The 21,451-nt window shown below is 43.4% G+C and overlaps 1 protein-coding gene across 1 annotated transcript in view; it reads left to right on the forward strand.

The window, feature by feature from the left end:
* The window catches only part of SLC6A2 (solute carrier family 6 member 2), a 488,933-nt gene that overhangs the window by 171,050 nt on the left and 296,432 nt on the right, over positions 1–21,451 (forward strand). Inside the window, exon 3 of the mRNA XM_063945285.1 lies at positions 12,729–12,860. Within this exon, the coding sequence (XP_063801355.1) occupies positions 12,729–12,860 (132 nt within the window). The remainder of the gene's footprint in view (positions 1–12,728; positions 12,861–21,451) is intronic.

The following is a 21,451-nucleotide window of genomic DNA, read 5'->3' on the forward strand; positions in this document are numbered from 1 at the left end:
TGGTGCAGCCGTATAAGTCCAGGGGTACTGCCGTAAAAGTCCAGTGGTTCTGCCGTATAAGTACAGTCCAGTGGTGCAACCATATAAGTTCAGGGTTACTACCGTATAAGTCCAGGGGTACTGCTGTATGAGTCCAGTCCAGTGGTGCAGCCATATAAGTCCAGGGGTACTGCCGAAAACGTTGGGGTACTGCCATATAAGTCTAGTGGTTCTGCCGCATAAGTCCAGTCCAGTGGTGCACTTGTATAAGTCCAGGGGTACTGCAATATAAGTCATGGGGTACTGCCATATATGTTCAGGGGTACTGCTGTACATGTCCAGGGGTACTGCCGTATAAGTCCAGTATTGCTGCCATAAAAGTTCAGGGTACTGCAGTGGTAGTCCAGTTGTACTGCCATATAAGTCCAGGGGTTCTGACGTATAAGTCCAGGGGTTCTGACGTATAAGTCCAGTGGTACTGCCTTATAAGTACAGGGGTACTGCCGTATAAGTCCAGTCCAGTGGTGCAGCCATATAAGTCCAGGGGTATTGCCATATAAGTCCAGAGGTACTGCCGTATAAGTCCAGTGGTACTGCCGTATATGTCCAGTGGTAATGCCATATAAGTCCAGTCCAGTGTTACACCCATAGAAGTCCAGGGGTACTGATGTATAAGTCCAGGATTACTGCTGAATAAATCCAGGGGTACTGCTTTATAAATCCAGTCCAGTGGTGCAGCCATATAAGTCCAGGGGTACTGCCTTATAAGTCCAGTGGTACTGTCATATAAGTCCAGGGGTACTGCCGTATAAGTCCAGTATTGCTGCCATAAAAGTTCAGGGGTACTGCAGTAGTAGTCCAGTTGTACTGCCATATAAGTCCAGGAGTTCTGACGTATAAGTCCAGTGGTACTGCCGTATAAGTACAGGGGTACTGCTGAATAAATCCAGGTATACTGCTTTATAAGTCCATTCCAGTGGTGCAGCCATATAAGTCCAGGGGTACTGCCTTATAAGTCCAGTGGTACTGTCATATAAGTCCAGGGGTACTGCCGTATAAATCCAGTATTGCTGCCATAAAAGTTCAGGGGTACTGCAGTAGTAATCCAGTTGTACTGCCATATAAGTCCAGGGGTTCTGACGTATAAGTCCAGTGGTACTGCCGTATAAATACAGGGGTACTGCCGTATAAGTCCAGTCCAGTGGTGCAGCCATATAAGTCCAGGGGTATTGCCATATAAGTCCAGAGGTACTGCCGTATAAGTCCAGTGGTAATGCCTTATAAGTCCAGTCCAGTGTTACACCCATAGAAGTCCAGGGGTACTGATGTATAAGTCCAGGGATAGTGCTGAATAAATCCAGGGGTACTGCTTTATAAGTCCAGTCCAGTGGTGCAGCCATATAAGTCATGGGGTACTGCCTTATAAGTCCAGTGGTACTGTCATATAAGTCATGGGGTACTGCCATATAAGTCCATGGGTACTGCCGTATAAGTCCAGTCCAGTGGTGCAGCCATATAAGTCCAGGTTACTGCTATATAAGTCCAAAGGTACTGCTTTATAAGTCCAGGGGTGTAGCCGTATAAGTTCAGTGGTACAGCCATAAAAGTCTAGGGGTACTGCTATATAATTCCAGACCAGTGATGCAGCTGTATAAGTCATGGGGTACTGCCGTATAAGTCATGGGGTACTGCCATATAAGTCCAGTGGTACTGTCATATAAATCCAGTGGTACTGCTGTATAAGTCCATGGGTACTGCCGTATATGTCCAGCCCAGTCGTGCAGCTGTATAAGTTTAGGGGTACTGCCATATAAGTCTTGGGATACTGCAGTATAAGTCCAAAGGTACTACCGCATAAGTCATGGGGTACTGCCGTATAAGTCCAGAGGTACTGCCGTATAAGTCCAGTCCAGTGGTGCAGCCGTATAAGTCCAGGGGTACTGCTGTATATGTCAAGTGCTACTGCCATATAAGTCCAGTGTTACTGCCGTATAAGTCCAGTGGTACTGTCGTATAAGTCCAGTCCAGTGGTGCAGCTATATAAGTCCTGTAATATATCCGTATTATTCCAGTGGTACTGCCGTATAAGTCCAGTCACGTGGTGCAGCCGTATAAGTCCAGGGGTACTGCTGTATTAGTCCAGGGGTACTGCCGTTTAAGTCCAGTCCAGTGGTGCAGCTGTATAAGTCCAGGGGTACTGCCATATAAGTCCACAAATATTTTGCGTGCATTACATCTGGGCAAATTCCAACACGTCCCATGTTTTGCACATACAATTAATTTGGTGGTTCAGAATTTTTTGAAAAATGACAGGGGTATGAAGGAGATGCTTTCGGTTTTCCGAAAAATTGTGGGCCATTTTCAACATTCACCCACTGCGTGCCACTCCTAGATGGACCAGGTGTTTGTGTCACACACTTGTGTCACTTAGCTTAGTCATCCAGCTACCTCATTGCACCTCTTTCACTTTTTTGCATGATGTGCTGTTTGAGGCCTAGTGCTTAAAAGTGCCATCTTGTCTGACACTGCAGTGCCACTCCTAGATGGGCCAGGTGTTTGTGCTGCACACTTGTGTTGCTTAACAAAGTCATCCAGCTACCTCATTGCACCTCTTTTTCTTTTTTGCATGATGTGCTGTTTGAGGCCTAGTGTTTAAAAGTGCCATCCCTTCTGACACTTCAGTGCCACTCCTAGATAGGCCAGGTGTTTGTGCCGCACACTTTTGTTGATTGGCAAAGTCATCCAGCTACCTCATTGAACCTCTTTTTCTTTTTTGCATGATGTTCTGTTTGGGGCCTAGTTTTTAAAAGTGCCATCCTGTCTGACACTGCAGTGCCACTCCTAGATGGGCCAGGTGTTTGTGCCGCTTAGCAAAGTCATCCAGCTACGTCATCGCACCTCTTTTTCTTCTTTGCGTGATGTGCTGTTGGGAGCCTAGTTTTTAAAGGTGCCATCCTGTCTGACACTGCAGTTCCACTCCTAGATGGGCCAGATGTTTTTGCTGCACCCTTGTGTCGCTTAGCAAAGTCATCCAGCTACCTCAGTGCAACCGTTTGGCCTAAAAACAATATTGTTAGATGTACAGAATAGACTGGAAATGAGTGGAAAAGTTATTGAGGTTGATAATACCGTAAGATCAAAATTAGCCCCAAATTCTGTGATTTTAGCTGTTTTTGTGTTTGTTTTTTTAAATCATCCAGACCCAAAACCAAAACCTGAAACGGTGGTTTTGGCAAAACCAATCCAGATCCAAAACACGAGCGAGGATCCAGATCCAAAACAAAAACACAAAAAACGAAAAGTGCCCGCGGCACATCTCTAATATAAAGTATACAGTAAGTTTATTTATGAGAGGAGACATACTGTATATAAACTCATGTAAAGCATAGGTTCCTATTATTGTGCACAGTCCAGTATGTTTACAATGATCTGTATAGTCAAAACTATAAAAGACAGAAATCAAGGAGGCGCACCATAGTGTAGTAATGAAAAGTGTAATATTTTCATCACAGGAATAAAAAAACCTCCCATACAGTAGGTGTATGTGATATTGTATAAAATATCAGTAACACAAAACCTGGTCCACAGCAGCCGCCAGAGCAGCAGGCGTCCTTTCTCGTTCCAAGCCTCATTCTGTACTATGCTGTCATCACATCCACATCTCCATTACCTCTGTCCAAATGCATTTCATCACTACGCCTCTTGACTAATCTCCTGGAAGAGTAGGCCATGGTCTCGCATCTCGTCCAGTCACCAGTGGAATTTGAGGCATGATGGTTCGACTTTTGGCGCATTATGGCTTTAATACAGCTTATGTAAAAATAAGAGAGCATTATGGAAAGGAATAAAATACTGGAAGTAAGGAAGTCAATTACAGATGTGCTGTTTGAGGCCTAGTGCTTAAAAGTGCCATCTTGTCTGACACTGCAGTGCCAGACCAAATATTTATTTCATACAGTGAAGCCAGACCACACTTATATACGAGCATCTCAGCAGCTATAAAGGGGTTTATACAAATAATACATTTATGTATTATCTGTAAGCACTAACATACAGATTCTCCAACATTACCCTTGCACATGGTGTAAAATGGTGTGTTCCCGAACTTCAAGTTATATATTTGTCAGCAGGTATTATGATATTTTTGTATTTGTTTTTATTTATGCTTTATTATATAGTGTATCGTAAAAAAAAAAGAAGAAGGAAAGTTTAGTATATTTTATTCAGTGTGCTATGCCCTCTCCCTGGCAGGATTCAGCTGAGCGTTATAGTTGTAGCCACCATCAGTAACGCTTGATGCAAAAGATCTGCTGTCAGAATAGATATCTGGCTCCTGGCATGCCTTCCTCTATCCCTCATACCCACGACCTTGAGTTCACCTAATGATAAGAAAGCATAGTGCATAAACCACTTTATGCAAAAATTAATAGGGAGGACCTGTTGTTGTTTTGTTTTTTTATCACAAAATGTACTATGCAATACAAAAACAAAAATAACATCACCAACCCTGTTGTCAGGTCTTCCAGGTCTACTGTACTATTGCTGTTACCTTTGATAAATTAATTAAAGTGTGCTAGAGATGAGCGGGTTCGGTTTCTCTGAATCCGAACCCGCCCGAACTTCATGGTTTTTTTCACGGGTCCGAGCAGACTCGGATCCTCCCGCCTTGCTCGGTTAACCCGAGCGCGCCCGAACGTCATCATGACGCTGTCGGATTCTCGCGAGACTCGGATTCTATATAAGGAGCCGCGCGTCGCCGCCGCCATTTTCACACGTGCATTGAGATTGATAGTGAGAGGACGTGGCTGGCGTCCTCTCCATTTAGATTATAAGAGAGAGAGATTTACTGGAGCTTAGGACTAGGAGGAGTACTGTAGAAGTGTAGAGAGTGCAGAGAGTTTACTAGTGAGTGACCACCAGACAGTGCAGTTTATTTAATATATCCGTTCTCTGCCTGAAAAAAGCGATACACACAGTGACTCAGTCACATACCATATCTGTGTGCACTGCTCAGGCTCAGCCCAGTGTGCTGCATCATCTATATATATTATATATCTGTCTGACTGCTCAGCTCACACAGCTTATAATTGTGGGGGAGACTGGGGAGCACTGCAGTGCCAGTTATAGGTTATAGCAGGAGCCAGGAGTACATAATATTATATAGTGAGTGACCACCAGACAGTGCAGTTTATTTAATATATCCGTTCTCTGCCTGAAAAAAGCGATACACACAGTGACTCAGTCACATACCATATCTGTGTGCACTGCTCAGGCTCAGCCCAGTGTGCTGCATCATCTATATATATTATATATCTGTCTGACTGCTCAGCTCACACAGCTTATAATTGTGGGGGAGACTGGGGAGCACTGCAGTGCCAGTTATAGGTTATAGCAGGAGCCAGGAGTACATAATATTATATTAAAATTAAACAGTGCACACTTTTGCTGCAGGAGTGCCACTGCCAGTGTGACTGACCAGTGACCTGACCACACTGACCACCAGTATAGTTAGTAGTATACTTATATTGTGATTGCCTGAAAAAGTTAAACACTCGTCGTGTGACTTCACTTGTGTGTTGTTTTTTTTTTTATTCTATAAAAATAAAACTCATTCTGCTGACAGACAGTGTCCAGCAGGTCCGTCATTATATAATATATAATATATACCTGTCCGGCTGCAGTAGTGATATATATATATTTTTTATATCATTTATCATCCAGTCGCAGCAGACACAGTACGGTAGTTCACGGCTGTGGCTACCTCTGTGTCTGCACTCGGCAGGCAGTCCGTCCATAATTGTATACCACCTAACCGTGGTTTTTTTTTCTTCTTTATACATACATACTACTACGACATCTCTTTATCAACCAGTCTATATTAGCAGCAGACACAGTACAGTACGGTAGTTCACGGCTGTGGCTACCTCTGTGTCTGCACTCGGCAGGCAGTCCGTCCATAATTGTATACCACCTAACCGTGGTTTTTTTTTCTTTCTTCTTTATACATACATAGTTACATAGACATCTCTTTATCAACCAGTCTATATTAGCAGCAGACACAGTACAGTACGGTAGTTCACGGCTGTGGCTACCTCTGTGTCTGCACTCGGCAGGCAGTCCATCCATAATTGTATACCACCTAACCGTGGTTTTTTTTTCTTTCTTCTTTATACATACATAGTTACATAGACATCTCTTTATCAACCAGTCTATATAAGCAGCAGACACAGTACAGTACGGTAGTTCACGGCTGTGGCTACCTCTGTGTCTGCACTCGGCAGGCAGTCCGTCCATAATTGTATACCACCTAACCGTGGTTTTTTTTTCTTTCTTCTTTATACATACATAGTTACATAGACATCTCTTTATCAACCAGTCTATATTAGCAGCAGACACAGTACAGTACGGTAGTTCATGGCTGTGGCTACCTCTGTGTCTGCACTCGGCAGGCAGTCCGTCCATAATTGTATACCACCTAACCGTGGTTTTTTTTTCTTTCTTCTTTATACATACATAGTTACATAGACATCTCTTTATCAACCAGTCTATATTAGCAGCAGACACAGTACAGTACGGTAGTTCACGGCTGTGGCTACCTCTGTGTTTGCACTCGGCAGGCAGTCCGTCCATAATTGTATACCACCTAACCGTGGTTTTTTTTTCTTTCTTCTTTATACATACATAGTTACATAGACATCTCTTTATCAACCAGTCTATATTAGCAGCAGACACAGTACAGTACGGTAGTTCACGGCTGTGGCTACCTCTGTGTCTGCACTTGGCAGGTAGTCCGTCCATAATTGTATACCACCTAACCGTGGTTTTTTTTTCTTTCTTCTTTATACATACATAGTTACATAGACATCTCTTTATCAACCAGTCTATATTAGCAGCAGACACAGTACAGTACGGTAGTTCACGGCTGTGGCTACCTCTGTGTCTGCACTCGGCAGGCAGTCCGTCCATAATTGTATACCACCTAACCGTGTTTTTTTTTTCTTTCTTCTTTATACATACATACTACTACGACATCTCTTTATCAACCAGTCTATATTATTAGCAGCAGACACAGTACAGTACGGTAGTTCACGGCTGTGGCTACCTCTGTGTCTGCACTCGGCAGGCAGTCCGTCCATAATTGTATACCACCTAACCGTGGTTTTTTTTTCTTTCTTCTTTATACATACATAGTTACATAGACATCTCTTTATCAACCAGTCTATATTAGCAGCAGACACAGTACAGTACGGTAGTTCACGGCTGTGGCTACCTCTGTGTCTGCACTCGGCAGGCAGTCCATAATTGTATACTAGTATCCATCTCCATTGTTTACCTGAGGTGCCTTTTAGTTGTGCCTATTAAAATATGGAGAACAAAAATGTTGAGGTTCCAAAATTAGGGAAAGATCAAGATCCACTTCCACCTCGTGCTGAAGCTGCTGCCACTAGTCATGGCCGAGACGATGAAATGCCAGCAACGTCGTCTGCCAAGGCCGATGCCCAATGTCATAGTACAGAGCATGTCAAATCCAAAACACCAAATATCAGAAAAAAAAGGACTCCAAAACCTAAAATAAAATTGTCGGAGGAGAAGGGTAAACTTGCCAATATGCCATTTACGACACGGAGTGGCAAGGAACGGCTGAGGCCCTGGCCTATGTTCATGGCTAGTGGTTCAGCTTCACATGAGGATGGAAGCACTCAGCCTCTCGCTAGAAAAATGAAAAGACTCAAGCTGGCAAAAGCAGCACAGCAAAGAACTGTGCATTCTTCGAAATCCCAAATCCACAAGGAGAGTCCAATTGTGTCGGTTGCGATGCCTGACCTTCCCAACACTGGACGTGAAGAGCATGCGCCTTCCACCATTTGCACGCCCCCTGCATGTGCTGGAAGGAGCACCCGCAGTCCAGTTCCTGATAGTCAGATTGAAGATGTCAGTGTTGAAGTACACCAGGATGAGGAGGATATGGGTGTTGCTGGCGCTGGGGAGGAAATTGACCAGGAGGATTCTGATGGTGAGGTGGTTTGTTTAAGTCAGGCACCCGGGGAGACACCTGTTGTCCGTGGGAGGAATATGGCCGTTGACATGCCAGGTGAAAATACCAAAAAAATCAGCTCTTCGGTGTGGAGGTATTTCACCAGAAATGCGGACAACAGGTGTCAAGCCGTGTGTTCCCTTTGTCAAGCTGTAATAAGTAGGGGTAAGGACGTTAACCACCTCGGAACATCCTCCCTTATACGTCACCTGCAGCGCATTCATAATAAGTCAGTGACAAGTTCAAAAACTTTGGGTGACAGCGGAAGCAGTCCACTGACCAGTAAATCCCTTCCTCTTGTAACCAAGCTCACGCAAACCACCCCACCAACTCCCTCAGTGTCAATTTCCTCCTTCCCCAGGAATGCCAATAGTCCTGCAGGCCATGTCACTGGCAATTCTGACGATTCCTCTCCTGCCTGGGATTCCTCCGATGCATCCTTGCGTGTAACGCCTACTGCTGCTGGCGCTGCTGTTGTTGCTGCTGGGAGTCGATGGTCATCCCAGAGGGGAAGTCGTAAGCCCACTTGTACTACTTCCAGTAAGCAATTGACTGTTCAACAGTCCTTTGCGAGGAAGATGAAATATCACAGCAGTCATCCTGCTGCAAAGCGGATAACTGAGGCCTTGACAACTATGTTGGTGTTAGACGTGCGTCCGGTATCCGCCGTTAGTTCACAGGGAACTAGACAATTTATTGAGGCAGTGTGCCCCCGTTACCAAATACCATCTAGGTTCCACTTCTCTAGGCAGGCGATACCGAGAATGTACACGGACGTCAGAAAAAGACTCACCAGTGTCCTAAAAAATGCAGTTGTACCCAATGTCCACTTAACCACGGACATGTGGACAAGTGGAGCAGGGCAGGGTCAGGACTATATGACTGTGACAGCCCACTGGGTAGATGTATGGACTCCCGCCGCAAGAACAGCAGCGGCGGCACCAGTAGCAGCATCTCGCAAACGCCAACTCTTTCCTAGGCAGGCTACGCTTTGTATCACCGCTTTCCAGAATACGCACACAGCTGAAAACCTCTTACGGCAACTGAGGAAGATCATCGCGGAATGGCTTACCCCAATTGGACTCTCCTGTGGATTTGTGGCATCGGACAACGCCAGCAATATTGTGTGTGCATTAAATATGGGCAAATTCCAGCACGTCCCATGTTTTGCACATACCTTGAATTTGGTGGTGCAGAATTTTTTAAAAAACGACAGGGGCGTGCAAGAGATGCTGTCGGTGGCCAGAAGAATTGCGGGACACTTTCGGCGTACAGGCACCACGTACAGAAGACTGGAGCACCACCAAAAACTACTGAACCTGCCCTGCCATCATCTGAAGCAAGAAGTGGTAACGAGGTGGAATTCAACCCTCTATATGCTTCAGAGGTTGGAGGAGCAGCAAAAGGCCATTCAAGCCTATACAATTGAGCACGATATAGTAGGTGGAATGCACCTGTCTCAAGCGCAGTGGAGAATGATTTCAACGTTGTGCAAGCTTCTGATGCCCTTTGAACTTGCCACACGTGAAGTCAGTTCAGACACTGCCAGCCTGAGTCAGGTCATTCCCCTCATCATGCTTTTGCAGAAGAAGCTGGAGACATTGAAGGAGGAGCTAACACGGAGCGATTCCGCTAGGCATGTGGGACTTGTGGATGGAGCCCTTAATTCGCTTAACAAGGATTCACGGGTGGTCAATCTGTTGAAATCAGAGCACTACATTTTGGCCACCGTGCTCGATCCTAGATTTAAAGCCTACCTTGGATCTCTCTTTCCGGCAGACACAAGTCTGCTGGGGTTGAAAGACCTGCTGGTGACAAAATTGTCAAGTCAAGCGGAACGCGACCTGTCAACATCTCCTCCTTCACATTCTCCCGCAACTGGGGGTGCGAGGAAAAGGCTCAGAATTCCGAGCCCACCCGCTGGCGGTGATGCAGGGCAGTCTGGAGCGACTGCTGATGCTGACATCTGGTCCGGACTGAAGGACCTGACAACGATTACGGACATGTCGTCTACTGTCACTGCATATGATTCTCTCAACATTGATAGAATGGTGGAGGATTATATGAGTGACCGCATCCAAGTAGGCACGTCACACAGTCCGTACTTATACTGGCAGGAAAAAGAGGCAATTTGGAGGCCCTTGCACAAACTGGCTTTATTCTACCTAAGTTGCCCTCCCACAAGTGTGTACTCCGAAAGAGTGTTTAGTGCCGCCGCTCACCTTGTCAGCAATCGGCGTACGAGGTTACATCCAGAAAATGTGGAGAAGATGATGTTCATTAAAATGAATTATAATCAATTCCTCCGCGGAGACATTGACCAGCAGCAATTGCCTCCACAAAGTACACAGGGAGCTGAGATGGTGGATTCCAGTGGGGACGAATTGATAATCTGTGAGGAGGGGGATGTACACGGTGATATATCGGAGGGTGATGATGAGGTGGACATCTTGCCTCTGTAGAGCCAGTTTGTGCAAGGAGAGATTAATTGCTTCTTTTTTGGGGGGGGTCCAAACCAACCCGTCATATCAGTCACAGTCGTGTGGCAGACCCTGTCACTGAAATGATGGGTGGGTTAAAGTGTGCATGTCCTGTTTTGTTTATACAACATAAGGGTGGGTGGGAGGGCCCAAGGACAATTCCATCTTGCACCTCTTTTTTCTTTTCTTTTTCTTTGCATCATGTGCTGATTGGGGAGGGTTTTTTGGAAGGGACATCCTGCGTGACACTGCAGTGCCACTCCTAAATGGGCCCGGTGTTTGTGTCGGCCACTAGGGTCGCTAATCTTACTCACACAGTCAGCTACCTCATTGCGCCTCTTTTTTTCTTTGCGTCATGTGCTGTTTGGGGAGGGTTTTTTGGAAGGGACATCCTGCGTGACACTGCAGTGCCACTCCTAGATGGGCCCGGTGTTTGTGTCGGCCACTAGGGTCGCTAATCTTACTCACACAGCTACCTCATTGCGCCTCTTTTTTTCTTTGCGTCATGTGCTGTTTGGGGAGGGTTTTTTGGAAGTAACATCCTGCGTGACACTGCAGTGCCACTCCTAGATGGGCCCGGTGTTTGTGTCGGCCACTAGGGTCGCTAATCTTACTCACACAGCTACCTCATTGCGCCTCTTTTTTTCTTTGCGTCATGTGCTGTTTGGGGAGGGTTTTTTGGAAGGGCCATCCTGCGTGACACTGCAGTGCCACTCCTAGATGGGCCCGGTGTTTGTGTCGGCCACTAGGGTCGCTAATCTTACTCACACAGCTACCTCATTGCGCCTCTTTTTTTCTTTGCGTCATGTGCTGTTTGGGGAGGGTTTTTTGGAAGGGACATCCTGCGTGACACTGCAGTGCCACTCCTAGATGGGCCCGGTGTTTGTGTCGGCCACTAGGGTCGCTTATCTTACTCACACAGCGACCTCGGTGCAAATTTTAGGACTAAAAATAATATTGTGAGGTGTGAGGTATTCAGAATAGACTGAAAATGAGTGTAAATTATGGTTTTTGAGGTTAATAATACTTTGGGATCAAAATGACCCCCAAATTCTATGATTTAAGCTGTTTTTTAGTGTTTTTTGAAAAAAACACCCGAATCCAAAACACACCCGAATCCGACAAAAAAAATTCGGTGAGGTTTTGCCAAAACGCGTTCGAACCCAAAACACGGCCGCGGAACCGAACCCAAAACCAAAACACAAAACCCGAAAAATTTCAGGCGCTCATCTCTAAAGTGTGCATGTAAATTCTGACACAAATGTTAGTATGACAGGAAAGGCTCTGCCTCACCTGCCTCACCCCATCACACGTCACTGGTCACATACACAGAATGCTATCATGAGAGCCTAGCCTATGAATTAATTAGAAACCAGTCGACTAGTCGTACAATTTACGTCCACTTTTTACTACTTTACAAATATATTACACATTTTTCTATAAATGAGACAACCGCCTTTAGAACCTCTGTAACTGAGATTAGTACAGGTTTAACAATTCACTATGTAATACCACACTAAAGTACCCTGTATCTGGACTTACAGGGGTATCCTATTTACGCATGACTTTTATAGAGCCACTAAATATGAGGAATTTAGGACCCAGAAGCTGGCAAATTTAAGCAACATGTGCACTGAATATGTTTGTTTTCAAATAAAGTTGTTTTTCTTAAATGCATTATGTACATACAGTATTTAGCATTTAGGCACCTCTGTAAGTGAAACAAGTACCGTTTGAAATTACATAAGTGATAACCTCTTGAACCTGGATAAATGAGAACCGGAAAAGTGAGATACCTCTTTAAGTGAGACTAAACGTGCTGACCCTTGAGATCCTTAACCAATTTTGACTGTATAAGTAATTAAACAAAATAAGGGTTTTATTAATGGAGGAGATTGTTTGGAAAATATTTGTCTATTATTTGCTGTAACAAGTTATATCAATGTTATAATATATATCTGAAATAATTATCTATCTATCTATATATATATATATATATATATATATATAAACCAGCAATAATGCATTACTAGACCTTTACACAGCTATTTTCTATTTACAAATAGCTATAATTCAGAACATAAATACTCATAGTTAAGTACAGTTGGTTGCCATCTCTCTAACAAGCAAACTTCAATTAGAGAGCTTTGTGTTTTGGTATGTCTGCTGATAAATAGCTTTGCAAAGCTGACTTAAGGTATTTGTTAAACTCATTAGTCATTTATTTCTCCCAGGTGCTTTTCTAATCCCATATACACTATTCCTAATCATTGCCGGAATGCCGCTGTTCTACATGGAATTAGCCCTTGGACAATATAACAGAGAAGGCGCAGCCACGGTATGGAAAATTTGTCCCTGTTTCAAAGGCAAGTGGTCTATTTTTTATTATAACTGTATTAGTTCTTGGCACTACTTAAATATGTTGAAGATTAGAGCTAATAGAACAGATTGACTTGTGTTGTGTAAAAACAATCATACTAAAGCAGGGGTTTTCAGCTCCATTCTTCAAGTGGGGCAACATTGGTGTAATGGTCAGCATTACTGCCTCACAGCACTGAGGTCATGGGTTCAAATTCCACCACAGTTTGTTTATTCCCCCCATGGGTATGCTCCAGGTACTCCAGTTTAATCCTAGAACCCAAAAATGTACTGGTAGGATAATTGGCTCCCAACAAAAATTAAGCGTAGTGCGTATGTGTGTCCTTGTGATAGGGAATATAGGGGGTTATTCAGAGCTTTTAGCAAACCGAGGGGTCTTTTTACCAAGCCTTTGATGGAGATAAAGTACCAGCCAACCAGTTCCTAACTGTAATTTTTCAAACACAACCGGTTACATGACAGTTAAGAGATGATTGGCTGGTTCTTTATCTCCGTCGACTTTATCTCCATCCAAGGCTTAGTAAATATACCCCCAAAAGAGCACACTAATGGGCAAAACCATGTTGCACTGTAGGTGGGGTAAATGTAAAATGTGTAGAGAGATTAGATCTGGGTGGGGTGTGTTCAAACTGAAATCTAAATTGCAGTGTAAAAATAAAGCAGCCAGTGTTTACATACCTCCCAACAAGACCCTCTCACCTCTGCTGAAACACCTTTCTTTTCCATTAATGGAGTAAATTTACAAAAATTCATTTTGCAGCTGATTTCAGACGAGATCAATCTACCATGATTTCTCAATTTGATGTCGATGTAATTCATATTGTCGGGCAGGGTTTTACAGAAGAGATTAGTAAAATACTGATGGAAATGACACAATGAAGCACTCCTGGATCAGTGACATCCATGCAGGACTTCAATGTGTAAAGTATTTAAATAGTTAAAATGTAAAAAAAGAATTGCAATTTTTTAATTTTATTTTTAACTCTTTACTACATTTTTAAATAGAGAAGCATGCACGTATCTCACTGATCCATGCATGATTCTACAAACACGCACACAAGAAGCAGGTCTATTTGAAAGTTCTATTTGTGTATGAATTCCTTACTTTTCCAGCAGAAAATATATGGCTATTGTTGGCAGTAATTGAGAATACAAATTCTTAGTAAATTCCCGTGTTGTATGAGGTGTATGTGAACAAACAAGTGTGTTTGACCAATGTTCTATTGATTTGTATTTGTGTGGACTGCAGTGTATCTCACGGATTGGCCCAACACTGCCAAGAATTGTGTTTAGTAAATGTCCGAGTTGCATTTTTGTATAAAAAAAACCTCGAATCAAATTGGGACCTTCGGAAATTTCCACCAACCTGTTCAAAACAGGTGAATGCTCCGCTCATGGTCTTCCCTCTTAATTTATGATTGCCATCATCTGTGCTGAAACACCTTTCTTATGGATTAACCTGTTCAACACAGGTGCAGACTAATCATAAATTAAGAAGTCCGGAAGCAGAGCATTTTGTCCCTCCTGAAGAGTGTCATGTTGGGAGGTATGATTTACCATGCACAGAAACAATATAACCCACCCAAATCTAAATCTCTCTGCATGTTACATCTGCCCCACCTGCAGTACAATGTGGTTTTGCCCAATTGCTATTTTTTTGAGTTTGCTAACAACTCTGAATAACCCCCTTAGATTGTAAGCTTCAGTGGTAAAGGAACTGATGTGAATAGCCAAATATTTTCTATAAAAGTACTGCAGAATTTGTGTGCACTATATAAACAATTAATAATAATAATAATAATGATAATAATAGTTAACGTAAGTACGGCAAGCCATGCTTTCAGTGTTTTTTTGTCTGTGGAAACAGGTGACATAATTACTGAGGCAGCAAAATAGACTAACTCACCTGTGTATGATTAAAGATAACCAGAAAACATAACCTGTTGAGGTTCAGAGTTGAAAACCACTGTTTTATACCATTTATATACTGCATGCCTCCCAACATGACTCTCTCCAGGAGGAACAGAATGCTCTGCTCCTGGACTTCCCTTTTAATTTATGATTACCATCACCTGTGCTGAAACGGGAAGCTATTGCATTGCCAGCAGTTGGGATCCCGGCAGTCAAAATACCGACGCCAGAATCCCAAACACTGACAATGCCGCCAGCCAGAATCTCGGCTAATGGACTATTCCTACTCGTGGGTCTCCATGACACCCATTCAGTGGGAATAGAACCTGTGGCGAGCGCAGTGGGCAACCAAGTCTGCAGCATGGCAACTGAGCCTGCAGCGCAGCGAACCTGCAAGGGGCTTAGATGCGCTCGCCCCCTGCCAGCATTCTGGCAGCCAGGATCCCGGCGTCGGTATGCTGCCTGCCGGGTTCCCGGCAGCAGTCAACACATGCCCAACGTGCTGAAACACCTTTCTTATGCATTAACCTGTTCAACACAGGTGCCGGCAATCATAAATCAAGAAAAAAGTCCAGAAGCAGAGCATTTTGTCCCTCCTGGAAAGGGTCATGTTGGGAGGTATGATACTGTATAAACTTGCATTATATTAACTTGTCCACGTGTAATTAAACCAAAACATCCTGTATATTAAAGCAAAAAATTCACACATGAAATAAATATATAAGATCTCAGCAGTGCCTGATTAAACTCTGTGGAGGCCCCTAGTTAGTTGAAATCTCGGGGTCTCCCTCGCACATTATCTCCTAATACGTTTTTAATTTTACCAACCAACAGGCTCTGGAAACTGTAATGTGAATCTGATGTCTATGGTTTATGTACAGTACTTTAAGTTGTTAATGGGTACATTACATTAATACAGTTTTTTCTCTAGAGTCTTTAATGTAATTTTTTCTTTTCTTTGAGTTGATTAATTTTTTTTTTAAATCTTTTGGAAATGATTTAATGGAGCATGATTGTAATTTTCTTCCAAGATCAATTCAATATTATTTTGATACATTGTCGTGGGGCCCCTAAAAGGTGCTGGACCTATAGGCAGGTGCCCACTCTGCCTATTTGGTAATCTGGCACTGGATCTCAGCAGTAGGGATGAGTAAATTTTTTAAATAACTTTTCCGTGGTCTATTCACCTCATTTTACATTTTGTTGGTAAGTGCTCACTTCTCCTGTGGAATATGGTACTACAGTAAGTGTTTCCAGTCCAACCTCAAACTCACCATACATCAAAATGAATTGCGATATACTATGAATTCAGTGATATCAGCATCTTTCAATTTTTCTCCTTTGCAAAATGATATCTGGCCTTGAAAATCTGTTTTTTGAAAAAAAAGAAAAAGAAAAGAAATGTGGCTCCAAATACTGTAGGAAATGTAGTAAGATAGAAATATGTCTGTCAGCAGCACGCATTATGTTCTGGGATTTTATGGTTCTATTTTTGAACAAATGTGCCCATTTTTATTTGAATCACATTGAAATGAAGACCTGCCATGTGCGGTGAGTACAAATGTGTTTTGTATAACTTATCATTAAAGGAGCCAGCTATAACCACACATCCCTGATCAGCCCTGATGTGCTATTGTGCAGACTACAGCCATCTTAACGGTAAAAAACTACAGCCCTCATACCGAATATTTGTTCATACTGTTTATGTACTTTGTTTGGTGCTGTGGACCTAATAATAATAATAATAATAATAATAACAACTGAACCTGGCACACACTTTATATATGGCTGTTGGCTGGAAGCAATTAAAGAATATTCAGTTTTCACGATTTTATCCTAGTCATTAAATTACTGTATCTGTCCCGCCCATACATCTTGCTCAGCCTATTTCAAAATGTTCTAATCTTAAATTCAACTGATAATTTGATTTGCAACAAATGTTTATACATTTCCATATTTACTAATTTCCTTTTAGATCAAGCAATGAGCAATATACAGTATGCAACAAACAGGCATCTTCAAGATATACAGTACGTGGTAAAAATTACCACAGACCATGCAATCAATTTTTCATTTCTGCAGGTACACACACTCTGAATAGCTGCGGTATTCAACTGAAAAAAAAAATGGTTGCACCCTGAGACAGCCTGTACCCTAAAATCTTATTCAATAATAATGTCCCAATTTTAATTAATTGATTGGCTGATTAGTGCACTTTTTTAAAAGTAAAAAAAATGTAAAAAGCTTATGAGGTATATGCAATTCCGGGCGAATTGTGGCAATTTTTCGCTTGTTTTTAAATTCTACACAATTCGACCGTCGAATTCCGTCCGGCGGGTGCCGGAATTCGACATATTCAATAAAAAACGGATTAGACAGTCCCGCTGTCGAAAAACTGAACAATTGACGGATTTTGAATCGACTTTTCAGATGGTACAAAAAACGGTAAAAAACCAGAGAAAAAATTGCGTGGGGTCCCCCCTCCTAAGCATAACCATCCTCGGGCTCTTTGAGCCGGTCCTGGTTGCTAAAATCCGGAGAAAAAAATGACAGGGGATCCCCCGTATTTTAACAACCAGCACCGGGCTCTGCGCCTGGTCCTGGTGCAAAAAATACGGGGGACAAAAAGAGTAGGGGTTCCCCGTATTTTTTGTACCAGCACCGGGCTCCACTAGCTGGACAGATAATGCCACAGCCGGGGGACACTTTTATACCGCTCCCTGCGGCCGTGGCATTAAATACCCAACTAGTCACCCCTGGCCGGGGTACCCTGAAGGAGTGGGGACCCCTTCAATCAAGGGAACCCCCGCAGCCACCCAAGGGCCAGGGGTGAAGCCCGAGGCTGTCCCCCCATCCAAGGGCTGCGGATGGGGGGCAGATAGCCATGTGTAAAAATGAAAGAATATTGTTTTTTTGCAGAAGAACTACAAGTCCCAGCAAGCCTCCCCGCAAGCTGGTACTTGGAGAACCACAAGTACCAGCATGCGGGGGAAATGGGCCCGCTGGTACCTGTAGTTCTACTGCAAAAAAATACCCAAATAAAAACAGGACACGCACACCGTGAAAATACAACTTTATTTCACACATGCCGACACATACATACTTACCTATGTTGACACGCCGACTGCCACGTCTCCAATGTCGACGAATCCGGGGTACCTGAAAATAAACTTAATACTCACCTAAATCCAGTGTCCTGTGATATTTGTAATCCACGTACTTGGCAAAACAAAAAAACGCATTTACCCGATCAACACAGACTGAAAGGGGTCCCATGTTTACACATTTCCCCGAATGCAGAGACCCCCTTTCCCCGAATGCAGAGACCCCCGTGACTGCTGTCACAGAAGGTCCCTTCAGCCAATCAGGGAGCGCCACGTCGTGGCACTCTCCTGATTGGCTGTATGCGCGTTGGAGCTGTCAGACGTGCATCGCACAGGCCCCTCCATTATCTTCAAAGGTGGGAACTTTGCGATCAGCGGTGAGGTCACCCGCAGTCAGCGGCTGACCCGGGTAACCCCACCGCTGACCGCAAAGTTCCCACCATTGAAACTAATGGAGGTGCTGTGCGATGCGCTGTCTGCCAGCTCAGACGCGCATAGGGAATCAGGAGAGTGCCAGGCCGTGGCGCTCCCTGATTGCCTGAAGGGACCCTCTGTGACAGGAGTCACCGGGGGTGTCAGCATTCGGGGAAAGGGGTCCCATGTGTAAACATGGGACCCCTTTCAGTCCGTGTGGATCGGGTAAATGCGTTTTTTTATTTTGCCAAGTACGTGGATTACAAATATCATTTGACACTGGATTTAGGTGAGTATAATTTTATTTTCAGGTACACCCCGTGGATTCTACTTGGACAAGTGGACTGAACATCGTGTCAACATAGGTAAGTATGTGTGTGTGTCGACATGTATGTAATAATGTTGTACTTTCAAGGTGTGCGTGTCCTGTTTTTATTTGGGTATTTTTTTTGCAGTAGAACTACAGGTACCAGCGTGCCCGTTTCCCCCCCCACATGATGGTACTTGTGGTTCTCCAAGTACCAGCTTGCGGGGGAGGCTTGCTGGGACTTGTAGTTCTTCTGCAAAAAACAATATTCTTTCATTTTACTCAAGGCTATCAGCCCCCCATTCGCAGCCCTTGGATGGGGGGGACAGCCTCAGGCTTCACCCCTGGCCCTTGGGTGGCTGGGGGGGACCCCTTGATTGAAGGGGTCCCCACTCCCCCAGGGTACCCCGGCCAGGGGTGACTAGTTGGGTATTTAATGCCACGGCCACAGGGAGCGGTATAAAAGTGTCCCCCGGCTGTGGCATTATCTGTCCAGCTAGTGGAGCCCGGTGCTGGTACAAAAAATATGGGGGACCCCTACTCTTTTTATCCCCCGTATTTTTTGCACCAGGACCAGGCGCAGAGCCCGGTGATGGTTGTTAAAATACGGGGGAACCCCTGTCATTCCCCCCCCCCGTATTTTGGCAACCAGGATTGGCTCAAAGAGCCCGAGGCTGGTTATGCTTAGGAGGGGGGACCCCACGCAATTTTTTTTCGGGTTTCTAACCCATTCCATAAAAAAAAATATATATTTTTAAAAAAATTTATATATAATACTTGTGCCTCCTAAATAGACAAACCAAGTACCTAATCCCCTCTAATATAAATAGATATGCTATTAGCAATAAAAAAACCACAAAAAAAAACATGTTTTTAAAAAATTTTATTACATTCCGCCAGCAAAGTGAGGCGGATTGAAAATGACGAATTTACTGTCAAAAAGCACTGTTGTCGAATTTACATTCTTCAATTGAATATACTTTTGTCGAAAAGCCACATTTGTACCATTGCAGAAATGTCGAATTTGTCAAATGTCGAATTTCAAAAAGTCGAATTTGAAAAGTTCGTTTTTTTTTGACGAAAAGTACTGTATTGCATTGTCGAATTTTTTTGGGGGGGCGAAAAAGTCCCGTTTTTTGACATTTTCGGGAATTCGACCGCAATTGAATATACCCCTATGAATTTTGTTTAATTACAAATAAATTAATGAAAAATGCAAAAAAAAAAATAGTGAAAAAAAAGGGGATTTTGGAGTAATTGGAAGTCAATTTACAAAAATTGTAAAAAAAGATAAAAGGTAATTATTTTATATTTAAAAAAATACTGGAAATACATTTGGGGTGCATAAGCTAACAAAAAAGTTTTGGGGTATAATCTAAAGCCTTTTTTAACAAGAAATAATGACATGTAATTATTGGACTAATTAAGCTACTTGGAAATAGAGATGAGCGGGCTCGGTTCGTTGAGATCCGAACCCCCCCGAACTTCACCTATTACACGGTTCCGAGGCAGCCTCAGATCTTCCCGCCTTGCTCGGTTAACCCGAACAAGGCCGAACATCATCATCCCGCTGTTGGATTCTCGCGAGATTCGTATTCTATATAAAGAGCCGCGCGTCGCCGCCTTTTTCACTCATGCATTGGAGATTGAACGGAGAGGACATGGCTACATTCTCTCCCTGAAAAGCTCCATATCTGTGCTCAGTGTGCTGAAAATATCTGTGCTCAGTGTGCTGCAAATATCTGTGCTCGGTGTGCTGCAAATATCTACGTTCTCTGCCTGAAAACGCTCCATATCTGTGCTCAGTGTGCTGCAAATATCTACGTTCTCTGCCTGAAAAGCTCCATATCTGTGCTCAGTGTGCTGCAAATATCTGATCAGTGTGCTGCATTGTGGGGACCACCAGTATATAATTATAGTACAGTACAGTAGGCCATTGCTGTATCTTGCAGCTCCGTGTCAGACTCAGTTCTAGACAGTATCCTGATCATCAGTGCTCAATATCTGCTGCATTGTTGTGTGACCAGTATATATATATTATATATAGTAGTACAGTGCAGCATTTTGGTGACCACCAGTATAGTAGTACAGTACAATAGTCCATTGCTGTATCTTGCAGCTCTGTGTCACTGCAAGTATCCATTCCATATCTGTGCTGCATTTTTGTGTACAGTATATATAGTAGTACAGTGCAGCATTTTGGTGACCAACAGTATATAGTTGTACAGTACAGTAGGCCATTGCTGTATCTTGCAGCTCTGTGTCACTGCAAGTATCCATTCCATATCTGTGCTGCATTTTTTGTGAGCAGTATATATAGTAGTACAGTGCAGCATTTTGGTGACCAACAGTATATAGTTGTACAGTACAGTAGGCCATTGCTATTGATATAATAATATTACTGGCATATAATAGGAGGAGTACAGTGCAGAGTTTTGCTGACCAGTGGCCACCAGTATTATACGTTCTCTGCCTGAAAAACGCTCCATATCTGTGCTGCATTGTAGTATATAGTAGGAGTACAGTGCATAATTTTGCTGACCACCAGTATATAATATATAGGAGTACGGTAAAGAAGGCCACTGCTCTACCTTCCTCTGTGTCGTCAAGTATACTATCCATCCATACCTGTGGTGCATTTCAGTTTTGCACAGTTTGCTGACCACCAGTATATAATATATAGCAGTACGGTACAGTAGGCCACCGCTCTACCTACCTCTGTGTCGTCAAGTATACTATCCATCCATACCTGTGGTGCATTTCAGTTGTGCGCAGTATATATAGTAGTAGGCCATTGCTATTGATACTGGCATATAATTCCACACATTAACAAATGGAGAAC

The sequence above is a fragment of the Pseudophryne corroboree genome, chromosome 11 (assembly GCF_028390025.1).
Source record: "Pseudophryne corroboree isolate aPseCor3 chromosome 11, aPseCor3.hap2, whole genome shotgun sequence".
NCBI lineage: Eukaryota > Metazoa > Chordata > Amphibia > Anura > Myobatrachidae > Pseudophryne > Pseudophryne corroboree.